Source organism: Crinia signifera, chromosome 5, assembly GCF_055691185.1.
Source record: "Crinia signifera chromosome 5, ASM5569118v1, whole genome shotgun sequence".
In the NCBI taxonomy this organism is placed as follows: domain Eukaryota; kingdom Metazoa; phylum Chordata; class Amphibia; order Anura; family Myobatrachidae; genus Crinia; species Crinia signifera.
In genome coordinates this window covers 8,637,558-8,654,915 of record NC_139221.1, presented here as the reverse complement: position 1 = coordinate 8,654,915, position 17,358 = coordinate 8,637,558, and the positions used below count along the sequence as shown (strand labels likewise).

Here is a 17,358-nt window from a genome sequence, read left to right as displayed (position 1 = left end):
AATTTTGATACAACTGGGCTGTGCAAATGAAAAATTACATTTTTTTACACAAAAATGCAGTTCTGGCTCAAAATTTTTCATTTTCATAAGGTATGAAGGAGAAAAAGCACCCCAAAATCTGTGCCCCAATTTCTCCCGAGTATGGCAATGCCTCATATGTGACCAAAAAATACCAGTTCGGTGCATGGCAGGACTCAGAATGGAAGGAGTGATTTTTGGATTTTGCAGCTCAGATTCTGGTGGAATGAATGGTGGGTGCTATGTGGCATTAGCAAGACCCCCGAAGCACGGTGAAATGATGAACCTAATAATCCATAGATGTGTGGTATATTTTAAAACACTCCTTTATACATAGGCCGGGTTTGTCAGGGCAAGTTTCACAGTGGAAAATAGTATCCTTTCTTATTCCCTTTTTATAGCAAACTTTGCGCCTTTTTTGTGTCCTGCCCTTTTTTGCAGTGGAGGGGATTTCGTTAGGAAAATGCTGCCCTGGTACAATACGGGGGCCATTACTAGAAGTACTGGGGCCCTCTGCCTGCTGGTTCCCAAAGTGCATAAATGTCCCCCTCTGGCTGGTAGAACGGAATAGCACATAAGCGTTATACAGTGCCATCTGGATGATATACACGGCCAGCTTCTTGTACCAGATTTTTGTTTTCCGCAGGGGACTGTACGGCTTCAGTACCTGATCTGAAAGATCCACTCCGCCCATGTACTTATTGTAATCTAGGATACAATTAGGTTTTGAGGTGTGGGTACTGGTACCTCGTACAGGGACGGAGGTGGTACTGTCTCCATGAATTGTTGTCAGTATAAGGACATCCCTCTTGTCCTTATATTTGACCAACAACATATTTTCGGTGCATATTCCCCTGCTTTCACCCCTTCTCAGTAATTGGGCAACGTGCGTTTTTGGGAGGCCTCTTTGGTTCTTGCGCACAGTACCGCAAGCTGCTGTACCTCTTGAACCAAGGGCCTTAAACAGGGGGATGCTTGTGTAAAAGTTATCCACATAGAGGTGATAAGGGGTGCACTAAATCCCAGACAATTTTTCCACTAACACCTACGAGGGAGGGGGGGCATTCTGGCGGTTCAATTCTTGAGTCCTTCCCTTCATATACCCTAAACCTGTGGGTGTACCCTGAGGTGCTTTCACACAGCTTATACATTTTTATGCCATACCTTGCCCTCTTATTGGGAAGGTACTGGCGGAATTTAACCCTTCCTTTAAAATGTATAAGGGACTCGTCGATACAAATAAATTTTTCAGGGATGTACATCTCTGCAAATTTGGCACTGAAATGATCAATGACCGGCCTGACTTTGAATAGCCGGTCAAAGGTGGGATCATCTCTGGGTGGGCACTGTGCATTATCGGTGTAATGTAAAAATTTAAGGATTGTCTCAAAACGAGTCCGAGCCATGGCCATACGGTAAAGTGGGGTGCTGTACAGAACATCTGTTCTCCAATATTGCCTAATTTCTGGCTTTTTTACTATGCCCATATGTAACACCAGACCCCAAAACGTCATCATCTCTACTGCATCTACAGGGGTCCACCTAGCAAATGATGACGTGGGGTTTTGAGCAATAAACTGCTGGGCATATAAATTACTTTGGTCCACCATTAAATTTATAAAATCATCAGAGAAAAATAATTTGAAAAAGTCAATTTCTCTGAGACCTGTTGAATCAAATTGGATTCCTGGGATGGCCAAAAACTCAGGAACCTGGGGCTCAAAATTGTCTGGTGGTGGGGTCCATACGGGATCAATCATTTGGGGGGGGTCTCAGCTGCTCTACGGGGGCGTCTTTGAGGGGGTCCCTTATCACTAGAGGAGGAAGAGGAGCTTAAGACGAATCCTTCAAATTCCCCGCTTGCATCACTGGCTGTGTCAGAGTCAGAGGCAAGCATGGCATATGCCTCCTCCGCTGAATACATTCTTCTGGATGACTGGGATGACATTTGGGATGACATTTGGGATGCCATTTTTATTTTTGTGTTTCTGTAAGTGTAATGTTTCAACACGTGTATAGTGTAGGGGGGGTACAAACTTTATTTCAACACGGGGGGTATGTAGTGTGTAGTGTGTATGTAGTGCAGAAAAAAAAAAACTTTATACAGGAATTTGATCCCAATAAAAAAAAAAAAAATTGAAGGGGTTAAAAAAAAAAAAAAAGGTCCTGCGCCAAAAATTGAGCACAGATGGCAACAGGAATTTGATCCATAAAAAAAAAAAAATTATATCAACCCTGTGCCAAAAATGCTGTTCAGTGATGTACGTCACTGATCAGCGCTCAGTGGCCACAGGACACCCACAAAAGCAACGTGGGTGTAAAAACAATTTAAAAAAAATAAACCACAGCACTCTCCAAAAAAAAACAATTTAAAAAAACTGCAGAAAAAAAATTATATCAACCCTGTGCCAAAAATGCTGTTCAGTGATGTACGTCACTGATCAGCGCTCAGCGGCCACAGGACACCCACAAAAGCAACGTGGGTGTAAAAACAATTTAAAAAAAATAAACCACAGCACTCTCCAAAAAAAAAACAATTTAAAAAAACTGCAGAAAAAAAATTATATCAACCCTGTGCCAAAAATGCTGTTCAGTGATGTACGTCACTGATCAGCGCTCAGCGGCCACAGGACACCCACAAATGCAACGTGGGTGTAAAAACAAAACCCCACTGCACTCTCCAAAAAAAAAAAACTGCAGATTAGTGATGCAGTGATGCAACACTGATTAGCAGTGAGGGGCAGCAGGCACACAACTGTGGGTGCAACCTGACAGGGTATATATAAAAAAAAAATCCTGGACCCCCAAAAAGTTGCTGATCAGTTAATTTATACTGATCAGCACAAAAGGGGGGGCAGCAGGGGGGCAGCAGTCAGTTGCACAGGCAGCACAAGCTTTGGTGCAACTGACAGGTATATATATAAAAAAAATAACCCCTGCACCCCCAAAAAGTTGCTGATCAGCACAGATATACTGATCAGCACAAAAGGGGGTGCAGCAGACACAAAATATAGCACTCTCTATCACTCTCTGTCACTATCTCTCACTATCTCTCACTATCTGTCACTATCTGTAACTCTATGACACTGCAGCAGCAGCACACAGGAAGTGACAAGATCCAGGAAGCATCCAGCTGCTGGCAGCACGCTACCAGCGGTGATCAGGTAAGTATCAGGCAAGGATCAGGTCAGTATATCACGACAGATTGGCCGGTGACCGCTCTGCACGCAATTCCAGACCGGAATGGCGTCTGCAGCGCAGTCACCGTTAGTTTAAATAACGCGCTATGGCTGTGATTGGTCCGTCGGTCCGACGGACCAATCACAGCCTTGGGGGCAGGTGGGGTGAGGTGTGGTCATCACCGGTGACCCCCTCACGCCCCCTCACACCCGGCGATGATTAAAAACCTGTGTTACCGAGTGTCATATTCGCCGGTAACACAGGAAAACGCTGCGATTGGCTGTTCACATTGAACAGCCAATCACAGCGATCGCCGACGGGGGGAGGCATCGCCGCCCCCCCTGGACATGCTGGGACATGTCTGCTGTCAGGGACAGCAGACATGTTTAAACTGTCACCGCGTCTATAGACGCGGGGACAGTTTAAAGTCATGACGTATATATACGTCATGTGTCGGGAAGTACATCCCGGCCATGACGTATATATACGTCAAATGTCGGGAAGGGGTTAAAATGCATGAATGTTTAATGTTGTTAGATTAAAACATCACACATAACATCAGGGTAGGTATACATGTTTTGGACAAACTAATTATGGACATAATTTAGTACATACACACAAACACCAACATTAATTTTTTTTAAAGTAAAAGCAATGTGGGGACACATAGATAGTGATTAAAATGCCACATTAGAACATAACAAATATACATGTAATGAGGGTTAAAATGTTGTTTTATTAGGGTCTTTATTAAGGTAGACAATTGAGTTAATAGAAAACAATTATTAAATAACAATTAGAATAATTAATTAATTGTCTTAATTCTAGTTGAAAGGCAAGATTTGTAGGTCCATATATGTGAAGGGTATGCCAGCATGCACTGACGTACACTCACTCTCACGAGCGGTGACATACGCTGAGTTTTCCATTGAAAACAATAGAGACTCGTCCGTGCACGGTGGCGTACGCTCAGATAGCCGCAAGAAGTCGGTGGGAAGACGGAGGAGAGACATCCGTAAATGGTGGCGTACGCTCTGTTGTACGCCAGTTGTCGGAGTCTAAGGGGTGATCCGTCCGTGTACGTTGGCGTACGCTCAATTGTACGCCACTCCCCTTTGTCGGTGTTTGTGCCCGTACGTATGCGGCTGTTTTGTGGGTGGACTTTAGCTCAACGGCCGCGTACGGAGAGCGTACGCTGATATGGAACCTACGCACGTTTGGCCGCACCAACCAGAATAAACCCCGCCGTACCTGTCTGGTCTGTGGCTCACTGCCTAATACTGCCGTATCTACCATCTGGTCTGGGGCTCACAGCCTAATAAATACTGCCGTATATCTACCTGTGTGGTCTGGGGCTCACTGCCTTATAATACTGACGTATATCTACCTGTGTGGTCTGGGGCTCACTGCCTATTAAATACTGCCGTATATCTACCTTTTTGGTCTGGGGCTCTCTGCCTAATACTGCCGTACCTGTCTGGTCTGTGGCTCACTGCCTAATAAATACTGCCGTATATCTACCTTTGTGGTCTGGGGCTCTCTGCCTAATACTGCCGTACCTGTGTGGTCTGTGGCTCACTGCCTAATACTGCCGTACCTGTCTGGTCTGGGGCTCACTGCCTAATAAATACTGCCGTATATCTACCTGTCTGGTCTGGAGCTCACTGCCTAATAAATACTGCCGTATATCTACCTGTGTGGTCTGGGGCTCACTGCCTAATAAATACTGCCGTATATCTACCTGAGTGGTCTGGGGCTCACTGCCTAATAAATACTGCCGTATATCTACCTGTGTGGTCTGGGGCTCACTGCCTAATAAATACTGCCATATATCTACCTTTGTGGTCTGGGGCTCTCTGCCTAATACTGCCGTACCTGTCTGGTCTGGGGCTCACTGCCTAATACTGCCGTACCTGTCTGGTCTGGGGCTCACTGCCTAATAAATACTGATGTATATCTACCTGTGTGGTCTGGGGCTCACTGCCTAATAAATACTGCCTTATATCTACCTTTGTGGTCTGGGGCTCTCTGCCTAATACTGCCGTACTGTACCTGTCTGGTCTGGGACTCGCTGCCTAATACTGCCGTACCTGTGTGGTCTGGGGCTCACTGCCTAATAAATACTGCCGTATATCTACCTTTGTGGTCTGGGGCTCTCTGCCTAATACTGCCGTACCTGTCTGGTCTGTGGCTCACTGCCTAATACTGCCGTATCTACCGTCTGGTCTGGGGCTCACTGCCTAATAAATACTGCCGTATATCTACCTGTGTGGTCTGGGGCTCACTGCCTAATAAATACTGCCGTATATCTACCATTGTGGTCTGGGGCTCTGCCTAATACTGCCGTACCTGTCTGGTCTGGGGCTCACTCCCTAATACTGCCGTACCTGTCTGGTCTGTGGCTCACTGCCTAATACTGCCGTACCTGTCTGGTGTGTGGCTCACTGCCTAATACTGCTGTATCTGTATAACTGCCTGCTGGTGCATACTCACTGACATATATATAATTGCACTCCAGTGGTGCTGTCCTGTGACATAACTCCACAAAAATAATGGAGATCCAAAACATGGAGGTTAACAAACAAAGGAAAGATGAAGATGCACTTCCTCATAGTTCTGAAGCTGCTGCCACTAGTCATGACATAGACGATGAAATGCCAACAACGTCGTCTGCCACGGCCGATGCCCAGTGTGAAAGCAGAGGGCATGTACAATCGAAACCAAACTTCCGTAAAAGGAATAAAAATATGAAATGTAAATCGTTGGAAGAGAAACTTAAACTTGGCAATATGCCATTTACGACACAGAGTGGCAAGGAACGGCTAAGGCCATGGCCTAACTTCATGACTAGTGGTGCAGCTTCAGATGACGAGGAAAGTCCTCCTTCTCCTCTCTCCCCGGCCAATAGGAAATTAAAGAGAGTTAGGCTGACACCGACTCAAAAAAGTCTGAAAAAATTTCAGAAAAAAAACCCGATAAAAATGCGGAAAATAAATAAGAAAAAAAATCAGCCTTGTAAAGACATATCCCAAATCCCCACGGAGAGTCCGAGGGTGGCGGTGGTTGTGATGCCGGACCTTCCCATCACTGTACGTGAAGAGGTGGCTCCTTCCACCATTTGCAGTACGACCTCTGCATATGCTGGAAGGATCACCCACAGTCTAGTTCCAGATTTTATTAGTGAAGGTGATGTTGTACACCAGGAGGAGGATATTGATGTAGCTGGCACTGAGGAGGAAGTTGTCGAGGAGGATGGAGACTTGGTTTGCTTAAATGACGCACCAGGGGGGAATGAGGCACCTGTGGGGGAAAAAGTTGTTGTCCATGGGATGAAAAAGCCCATCGTCATGCCTGGACAAAGGACCAATAAATCCACCTCTGCGGTCTGGAATTTTTTTTATCCGCAGGAGGGAGTTTGGACATCTGGTCCAGACTCAAGGACCTGCCAACGATTGCTGACATGTTTACTGTCAGTGCATTGGATGCTGTCTACATAGAAAAAATGGTGGATGACTACTTTGGTGACAGCATCCAAGTAAACATGTCAGACAGTCCTTACCTGTACTGGCAGGAAAAAAAGGCAGTTTGGAAACCCCTGTACAAACTGGCTCTATTTTACATGAGTTGTCCCCCCTCCAGTGTGTACTCCAAAAGAGTATTCAGTGCAGCGGGGAACCTGGTCAGTGAGTAGTGAAGGAGGTTGCTCCCGAAAAATGTTGAGAAAATGATGTTTATAAAAATGAATTATCACTTATTCAATGAAGACCAGGAATTGCCTCCAGAGATTACAACGGGACCTGTGATTGTGGAGTCCAGCGGGGACGAATTGATAATCTCTGAGAATGAGGAAGTACACACTGAAGGGGGCCAGGAATCAGAGGAGGAGGAGGAGGAGGAGGATGATGATGTGTGACGATGACATCTTGTTGCTGTAGAGCCAGTTTATACATATATGAATTGTTGTTGTTTTTTTGTGGGGGCCCAAACAAACCAATCATTTCAGCCACAGTTTTGTAGGCCCTGTCGCTGAAATGTTTGGTTTGTTAAAGTGTGCATGTCCTATTTTCGCAACATAAGGGTGGGTGGGAGGGCCCAAGGACAATTCCATCTTGCATCACCATTCATTATTCCTACTGCTGAGAGTCATTCATATGTGGGACTTGTCTTTTCAATGCATACAACTGTTTTCATTCCACTTATGAGAGTAATTGATTGCTGCACCAATCGCCCACTGCTGGTTGCAGCTCTCACCCTGCATTAATTTGGGAGTCTGCCGCTGCAGCCTTTTTTTTCGGAGCCTTGAAACTTTTAGGGATGCTGTACTAGCCGACACCTTTAGGTGAACTCTGGTCTGTCTTGTATCAAGCACAGTGGTCTCGTGTGCAAGAGATTGTTCTCTGTCCTCTTTTAGAATTGTGTCACCATCACCATCTTCATGGGTGAGAATGTGATCTCCCTGACCTGGGGGAGTCAGGGCTGGGGCAGGAAGGCTGCAATTAAACTTCTTTGTGGGCAGCTGCAATTAAACTTCTTTGGGGGCGGCTGCAATTACACTTCTTTGTGGGCAGCTGCAATTAAACTTCTTTGTGGGCGGCTGCATTTTTAACTTCTTTGGGGGCGGCTGCAATTACACTTCTTTGTGGGCGGCTGCAATTACACTTCTTTGTGGGCGGCTGCAATTACACTTCTTTGTGGGCGGCTGCAATTAAACTTCTTTGGGGGCGGCTGCAATTACACTTCTTTGGGGGCGGCTGCAATTAAACTTCTTTGTGGGCGGCTGCAATTGTTTCGACCATGAATCAATCACATCATAAAATTAATTAATAATCAATCAATCAATCATAATCAGAATCAAGCCAGATAGGGGTCTTATGAAATATTAAACTGACCAAAACAGATACACACACAACTAGTACTGCCTCATCTACCTGTCTGGTCTGGTGCCCACTGCTGAGAGGCAATTAAACTTCTTTGGGGGCGGCTGCAATTAAACTTCTTTGGGGCGGCTGCAATTACACTTCTTTGTCGGTGGCTGCAATTAAACTTCTTTGTGGGCGGCTGCAATTACACTTCTTTGTGGGCGGCTGCAATTACACTTCTTTGGGGGCGGCTGCAATTACACTTCTTTGTGGGCGGCTGCAATTACACTTCTTTGTGGGCGGCTGCAATTACACTTCTTTGGGGGCGGCTGCAATTACACTTCTTTGTGGGCGGCTGCAATTACACTTCTTTGGGGACGGCTGCAATTACACTTCTTTGGGGCGGCTGCAATTACACTTCTTTGTGGGCGGCTGCAATTAAACTTCTTTGTGGGTGGCTGCAATTAAACTTCTTTGTGGGCGGCTGCATTTTTAACTTCTTTGGGGGCGGCTGCAATTACACTTCTTTGTGGGCGGCTGCAATTACACTTCTTTGTGGGCGGCTGCAATTAAACTTCTTTGTGGGCGGCTGCAATTGTTTCGACCATGAATCAATCACATCATAAAATTAATAATAATCAATCAATCAATCATAATCAGAATCAAGCCAGACGGGGTCTTATGAAATATTAAACTGACCAAAACAGATACACACACAACTAGTACTGCCTCATCTACCTGTCTGGTCTGGTGCCCACTGCTGAGAGTCATTCGTATGAGGGACTTGTCTTTTAAATGCATATAACTGTTTGCATTCCACTCATGAGAGTAATTGATTGCTGCACCAATCGCCCACTGCTCCTCGGCTGCACTGTGTAAACAGTGAACAATCAAGCCAGATCGGGGTCTTGGTGCTTGTTTTGAGGTTGTAGCAGGGGAGTGCAGCTACGAGTCGTAACACCTTGAGCGAAGACCAGTACTTCTCTACCGGCAAAGGACATCCACCTCGACAGAGCGTGCAGCTTCACGAGGGACGCATGTGAAGCAGTGAGCAAAGGGAACACCCGCCTAGCGAGCCAGATCACCTGAATCCACCCTAGCGATCAATAGAGTTACAGAAGTCGCAGCCAGATAGAACTCTCCCAGCTGCCACCTAGAGTTCTATCTGGCTGCGACTTCTGTAACTCTATTGATCGCTAGGGTGGATGTGCCACCTCTGATTAGCCCCCTCCCCTTCACCCATTAGGCAATGATTGACGAGACGAATGGCAATAAATAATAAATGAATGATTACTAATCACAAAATTAAAAATCAGATGAAATTAATTAATTATAAATAATCACAATCAAGACAGATAGGCGTCTTATGAAATATTAAACTGACCAAAACAGATACACACTCTGCACCATCGAGCAGGTGATCGCTGACATGCCAGGTGCAACTGTCTTTAGCACCCTGAATGCCAAGTGTGGGTTTTGGCAGATCCCTCTGGACAGAGCCTCTTCCATGCTTACTGCCTTCATGACCCCTATTGGGTGCTACGTCTTCCTACGCATGCCCTATGGCATCACCACGGGCAGGGGCGTAACTAGAAGATTGTGGGCCCCATAGCAAAATCTTGGAAGGGCCCCCCCATGAGAAAAACACACACTTGAAAATAAAAACTATACTCAGCACGGCAGACTCAACCCATCAGCACCACTACATTGTGGTGCAGAGCAAGTTTTTACCGGCTGAAGGAGAGAGAGAGAGGTGCGGGGCAGTATGGAGGGAGTAAAGTTACACAGGCAGTAGGGGGAGGATAGGGAGATGTAGGAAGGGGATAGTGAGATACAAGGTGGTAGGGAGATGATCAGTGGCGTAACAATTAGGCCGCAGCCCCCGCGGTGGCGGGGAGGCGCCGGGGGGCTGCGGGCGCTGGTGGATCTCCGCCAGCTCCCCACTGCATGTGGGTGCAGCGGGAGCTGGCAGGGGGGTCTGTGGGGCGCGGAGGTACCTGTTTAAGGGAGAGCCTGGAGGTCCCTGCGCCTGCGGCGCTGAGTATGATGCTGCCGGGGTCCCTGCAGTGAAGTGGAAATAACGCGCTATCTCCGCTGGAGATAGCGCGTTATTTCCACTTCACTGCAGGGACCCCGGCAGCATCATACTCAGCGCCGCAGGCGCAGGGACCCCGGCAGCATCATATTAGGCGGCGCAGGGACCTCCAGGCTCTCCTTTAATACAGGTACCTCCGCGCCGCACGGACCCCCCTGCCAGCTCCCGGGGGGGTCCTTTAACGGGGGGGGGGGCAGCTGCAAAATTGTCCGGGGGGGGGGGCGGTGAAATTGTCCCGGCGGGGGGGCGCAAAAGTTTTAGTTACGCCACTGGAGATGATAGATGGATAGATAAACGCAGAGAGGGGATAGAGAGATGAATGACAGCAGGGAGGGGATAGAGAGATGCAGGGAGGGAACAGAGAGATGCAGGGAGGGAACAGAGAGACGCAGGGCAGAAGGGAGGTTATAGTGAGAGATGCAGGGCGGCAGGGAGGGGATAGAGAGAGATGCATGGCGGCAGGGAGGGGATAGAGACACAGGGAGGGGAAAGAGAGACTCAGGGAGGGGACAGAGAGATGCAGGGCAGCAGGGAGGTTATAGTGAGAGACGCAGGACGGCAGGGAGGGGATAGAGAGATGCATGGCGGCAGGGAGGGGATAGAGAGATGCAGGGAGGGGATAAAGAGATGCAGGGAGGGGACAGAGAGAAGCAGGGAGGGGACAGAGAGAAGCAGGGAGGGGACAGAGAGACGCGGGGAGGGGACAGAGAGATGCAGGGCAGTTATAGTGAGAGATGCATGGCAGCAGGGAGGGGATAGAGAGAGACACAGGGACGGGATAGTGAGATACAGGGAGGCAGGGCAGCAGGGAGGGGATAGAGAGAGACACAGGGACGGGATAGTGAAATACAGGGAGGCAGGGCAGCAGGGAGGGGATAGAGCGGCAGGGAGGACATAGTGAGATGCAGGGCGGTAGGGAGTGGGGAGAGAGACACAGTGTGGTAGGCTTGTAATATTTATCATTTATTTAATAATAGATGTAGGATGAAAGGGAGGGGGGTAGATGCAAAACACAGCTCCCTGTACAATCTGCAGTGTTGTGCTGTGCCTGGCAAAGACCCCTCATGATCATAAGGAAGCCCTGGAAGAGGAATGAAAAACCGGGGGGGGGGGGGGGGGGTAAGAGGGGGAGATCAGCCTGCACATGGCACTCACCTTATCTGTGTAGCATAACTCACCCTCCATCTTCTAGCATCTGCCCCCTGTCCCACCACACTACGAGCAGAGCCATGTAAAGTATCTAGCTGGATAGAGGGAAGTGCATTACTAGGGCGGGGGCGGGGCTTTCGTGGACGGGTCATCACTGCCTCTTCCTGGTGTGCAGGAGCTTCTGTGCTCGCAGAACATACAGTATGACAGGGAGGACTGCAGGTAGAAATCATCCTGACAGAATCATCTCACAGCTGATACAATCCGGCTGTGAGCCCAGCATGTCACTTACTTTGAGGTGAAGGAGGGAGGATGCGAAGGATAGAGGACGGTGCCGAAGCCACTTTATGTGCAGACTCAGGAAGCTAGCAGCGGCGCAGACAGTGCACGGCTGACGGACGCATATTAATTATGCTTGTATAGTATGTCAGCCGTGCACCACCGCAGCGCTGCGCAACTGCTGCTATGTGCTAGCTTCAGGAGTCTGCACATGCAGGGGCTTCAGCTCCTACCTCTGTCCAATAACTAACATGCCATTTGATGATTCCAACTATAGAGGGTGCAGTGGGTTCCCTTGGGGCCACCCAAGCCGCCGGGCCCCATAGCAACTGCATCCCCTGCACCCTCTATAGTTACGCCACTGACCACGGGCAGCGAAGTTTTCGAGCGCTGCATGAAGCAACAGTTTGCTGGCTCTCCCTGTGACATAATCTCTATCAGCATCCTTATCTGCACAGCCGGGTCCATCAGTTACTGCCACTGCTGCAACCAATGCTAGTGATGGTTTACATTACATTACATCTTCCATCTGCCACCTTAAAATTGATTAGCCCCCTCCCCTACACCCATTAGGCAATGATTTAAGAGACAACTGGTAATAAATGAATAATAATCACAAAATTAAACAATCAGATTACATTAATTAATCATAATCACACAATCAATCACATTAAAGTAATCAAAACAGTTACACACTTGCAGACAAACTTTGTGCTGCACAAAATGCCCACCGCTCCTTGGCTGCACATGGTAAACAGTGCATGATCAAGCCAGATAGGGATCTTTTATGGGCCTATTTTTTTAAACTGCCATCCTGTCTGCCGCTGCAGTGCCACTCTTACATGAGCCACGTGTTTGTGCCGCACACTTGTGTGGCTTAGCATAATTATCCAGCTACCTCGGTGCAAACTTTTGCCCTAAAAACAATATTGTGAGGTGTGATGTGTTCAGAATACACTGGAAATGAGTGGAAATGAATGTTATTGAGATTAATATAGCATAGGAGCAAAAAAAAAACACCCAAATTCTGCAATTTTAGCAGTTTTTATGCTTTTTTAATAAAAAAATCAGAACCCAAAACCCAAAAAATCCAAACACAAAACACTTAGGAGGTGTTTTGCTAAAAACCCATTAGAACCCAAAACCTCAAGGTAAATCAGAACCCAAAACCCGAAAAGTGGCCGGTGCACATCTCTAGTCACCATTAGAGGTGTAGTACTGTGCAGGTCACCATTAGAGGTGTAGTACTGTGCAGGTCACCATTAGAGGTGTAGTACTGTGCAGGTCACCATTAGAGGAGTAGTACCGTGCAGGTCACCATTAGAGGTGTAGTACTGTGCAGGTCACCATTAGAGAAGTAGCACTGTGCATGTCACCATTAGAGGTGTAGTACTGTGCAGGTCACCATTAGAGGAGTAGCACTGTGCAGGTCACCATTAGAGGTGTAGTACTGTGCAGGTCACCATTAGAGGTGTAGTACTGTGCATGTCACCATTATAGGAGTAGTACTGTGCAGGTCACCATTAGAGGTGTAGCACTGTGCAGGTCACCATTAGAGGAGTAGTACTGTGCAGGTCACCATTAGAGGAGTAGTACTGTGCAGGTCACCATTAGAGGAGTAGTACTGTGCAGGCCACCATTAGAGGAGTAGCACTGTGCAGGTCGCCATTAGAGGTGTAGTACTGTGCAGGTCGCCATTAGAGGAGTAGTACTGTGCAGGTCACCATTAGAGGAGTAGCACTGTGCAGGTCACCATTAGAGGAGTAGTACTGTACTGGTCACCATTAGAGGAGTAGTACTGTGCAGGTCACCATTAGAGGAGTAGTACTGTGCAGGTCACCATTAGAGGAGTAGTACTGTGCAGGTCACCATTAGAGGTGTAGTACTGTGCAGGTCACCATTAGAGGAGTAGTACTGTGCAGGTCACCATTAGAGGAGTAGTACTGTGCAGGTCACCATTAGAGGAGTAGTACTGTGCAGGTCACCATTAGAGGAGTAGTACTGTGCAGGTCACCATTAGAGGAGTAGTACTGTGCAGGTCACCATTAGAGGAGTAGTACTGTGCAGGTCACCATTAGAGGAGTAGTACTGTGCAGGTCACCATTAGAGGAGTAGTACTGTGCAGGTCACCATTAGAGGAGTAGTACTGTGCAGGTCACCATTAGAGGAGTAGTACTGTGCAGGTCACCATTAGAGGAGTAGTACTGTGCAGGTCACCATTAGAGGTGTAGTACTGTGCAGGTCACCATTAGAGGTGTAGTACTGTGCAGGTCACCATTAGAGGTGTAGTACTGTGCTGGTCACCATTAGAGGAGTAGTACTGTGCACATAGGCGTGCGCACGGGGGGTGCCAGGGGTGCACAGGCACCTCCTAATGACCGGCACCCCCCCTCACAATTGCACGCAAATGTATTACGCTAATGTAAATTACCAGACAGATCTCCAGAGTCCACACAGACACATGCCGGGCGTCAGGCTTAAAGTGTGCATAAAGCTCCAGCCTCGGGGGTGTGGCATGGCCGGCAAAACTGTGAAACCGCAGTGGAGGAGCTCCCGGGCCCATACCCTTGCCCTGTGGAACTTTACCCTCTCCAGGGACTACTACTGTCGTCCCGATGCCTCACCCAAACTCCCTCCCTCTAAGCAGCCACCTCTGACGCTTGCCGCAGAGCCGGAAGACCATTTACCCGGTTGCGGCCTACCTCCTTATAGGAGCCAGGGCCTCGATTTCTCCGCCTGGCCGACCACTGAGCTCCGTGGCGGCTCCCGACGGCGTTTCATCGCCGCATCGCTCGCACAGCCTTGGAGGACCCCACCTGCTGTGCAATCACTTTGGGGAAGCCCGCGTCCACCAGCACCCGCTGCCTGCTCCTGCAGAGGTGAGCCCATGCAAAGGCCCCTCTCCTTCCTCCTGACAGATGACGGCCACCTTGGTGATCCCTCGCCATCTCAGAGTCCGCACCTGTCACCCACCCACTGGCAGTGCCAGTCAAGAGTGCACAGCAGGCAGCAGTAGTGAACACAGTGCCGGTGCTACATTTTCACTGGGCTGGCAGCTGTCATCGCAAACCTGTAATCCTCCATAGCAACAAGCATGAAATCCCCTTGGCAGGGCATGTTATCACCTGCATCAACAAGCATGCAATCCCCTGTGGCAACGAGCATGAAACCCCCTCGGCATCAAACATACAGCCCCTGGCATTGAGAAAGAATCTCCTAGCAATGAGCATGTGGGTAAGTGGCACTTATATGGCATAATATGTATTGGGCATCACCGGAGTGTGGCGTCATGTGTAATGGGCATTATGGGGTGTGGCGTTATATGTAATGGGCATTATGGTGTGTGGCGTTATGTGTAATGGGCATTAGTGTGTGGTGTCATGTGTAATGGGCATTATGGTGTGTGGCGTTATGTGTAATGGGCATTAGTGTGTGGTGTCATGTGTAATGGGCATTATGGTGTGTGGCGTTATGTGTAATGGGCATTAGTGTGTGGTGTCATGTGTAATGGGCATTATGGTGTGTGGCGTCATGTGTAATGGGCATTATGGTGTGTGGCGTCATGTGTAATGGGCATTATGGTGTGTGGCATCATTTGTAATGGGCATTATGGTGTGTGGCGTAATGGGCAATACAGTGTACATTTTTGCAGCAGGCACTGTCCCTATTTCTGGTGTATGGAATGATTAATTATGAAGCCCATATACATAAATAAGTCACCTATTTAGTTTACATTTATGCCCAGTAGGCGGTGATAGACACGCTTAGTAGGCGGTGATAGACACGCCCAGTAGGCGGTGATGACACGCCCCCTCCAGTGGTGCACCCCCTAACAAAATGGGCTACGCACGCCTATGACTGTGCAGGTCACCATTAGAGGAGTAGTACTGTGCAGGTCATCAGTACTGAAAGCTAGAGCGCATTTACTACCAATCCTCATGCCCCTATTTGTTCTGCTGGCAGGAACCCTGCACAGTAATCCTGTGTTGTACACTGTTTATATCATCACGTCTGTGTTCTGTCCTTGTTATTAGACTCTGACGTCCGTCCCGTGACCACAGATAAATCATCATTGGACAGGTTCCTTCTGGACACAGAGAGCAGCCTATAAAGTGTGCTGCACTGAGTGTCACTGCACCAGTCCAACATGGAGAGGTACCTGACAGTGTGCTTAGTGCTGGGCACAATCGCAGCCGCTGCTCGGACGTCATGGACAGAAGAGGACATCTCCACCATGTCTGAGGTCTTCGCTGATTACTACAACCAAGTGTCAGGGGAAGATGCTCTCTATAAGCTCCTTGGGAATAACTCGGAGTATACGATGGTGAGTGTGCAGCTCTCAGTATCTACCACCTGTATATATTGTATATATTGCTGATTCTCATATGTATCCTCTGTTATTGCAGGATGAAGAGTCTCGTTACCATCAGCTTCAGTTCATGATAAAAGAAACGACATGTGAGAGGTCGACCGGCGACAGTGGCGAGACGTCAGGGGACTGCGCATACAGAGAGGACGGAGTAAGTCCGGAGACGCAATGTATCACACACCCACTGTCTATGGTTGTGCACTGTACAATAATCAGACGCACATTGGGGGTTATTCAGTAAGGATATCAAAGCAATATCTTTCTCTAATGGACTAAACCATGTGCACTGCAGGTGGGGCAGATGTAACAGGTGCAGAGAGCGTTAGATTTGGGTGAGGTGTGTTCAAACTAAAATCTAAATATCAGTGTAAGAATAAAGCAGCCAGTATTTACCCGTCATGGAAACAAAACAACTTCCCCAAATCTAACTCTAAACCACATCTCTGCACCTGTTACATCTGCCCCACCTGCAGTGCAGCATGGTTTTGGTCCATTAGAGAAAGATTTTGATTTTGCGGTCAACTCTGAATCAGGCTCAAAGTGTTAAATACAGTTTAGTAGTGAGGTTCTGCAGCAGATCAGACCTGCATGCAGCTCTGAATCAGACCCAGAATCTTTGGCGTATTATTATTGGAAGTGGACGCCTGTGGTTCTGTGCAGGAGAGTATAGTCCACACAGCCAGATCTCTTCCAGTGCAGCCACCTGCTGGTGGGACACTGGTACTGCTGGATGTGCTGGTTGGGGTGACAGGGAGGTGTCTGGCACCAGGAGTAGTGCATCAGTGCATTGCAGTAATTAATATTATAGAGATTCCTTATTACTGCACTTTGCAGCTATATGGAATTGAATGTTTTATTACTGAGTGGCAGGGACAAGGAAACCGCAGTCTCCTTCTGCATCGCTCCCCTGTCCTGATACTTCTGTGCCTGCACCCCATGGTCTGCTAGAGGTGGGCATCCCGGCAGCCTGGCAGGGTGTGGATCATCTATTAGACCACACTAAGGTCGATAGTCATTAGGTCGACCACGTTGGGTCAACAGGGAGAAAGGTCGACAGGGTTGTAGGTCGACATGGTTCAAGGTCGACATGGGTTTAGGTCGACATGGGCCAATGTTGACATGGGTCTAGGTCGACAGTCATTAGGTCGACATGGGTTTTTCGCAGTTTTTTTACCAAAATGTCGACACAGTCGACATGGACACAGTTGGAGGTGACCCGCAGCCCCTCGCATCGCTCGCTTCGCTCGCATTGCTTCGGGCACGGTGCCTCGCTGCGCTCGGCACACTATTTTATTCTTCCACCACGCCCTAGTGGATGGTAGGGCATGAAATACCGCCTGTCGGCACATGTCGGCTCAAAAACTGTGAAAAACCCATGTCGACCTAACGACTGTCGACCTAGACCCATG

The 17,358-nt window shown here is 48.2% G+C and overlaps 1 protein-coding gene across 1 annotated transcript in view; it reads left to right on the top strand.

Moving 5' to 3' along the window:
- The window catches only part of LOC146079930 (uncharacterized), a 65,024-nt gene that overhangs the window by 44,029 nt on the left and 3,637 nt on the right, over nucleotides 1-17,358 (top strand). The window contains exons 2-3 of the mRNA XM_083186660.1: nucleotides 15,615-15,904; nucleotides 15,987-16,100. Coding sequence (XP_083042786.1) covers nucleotides 15,728-15,904; nucleotides 15,987-16,100 — 291 coding nt within the window. The 5' untranslated portion in view covers nucleotides 15,615-15,727. The remainder of the gene's footprint in view (nucleotides 1-15,614; nucleotides 15,905-15,986; nucleotides 16,101-17,358) is intronic.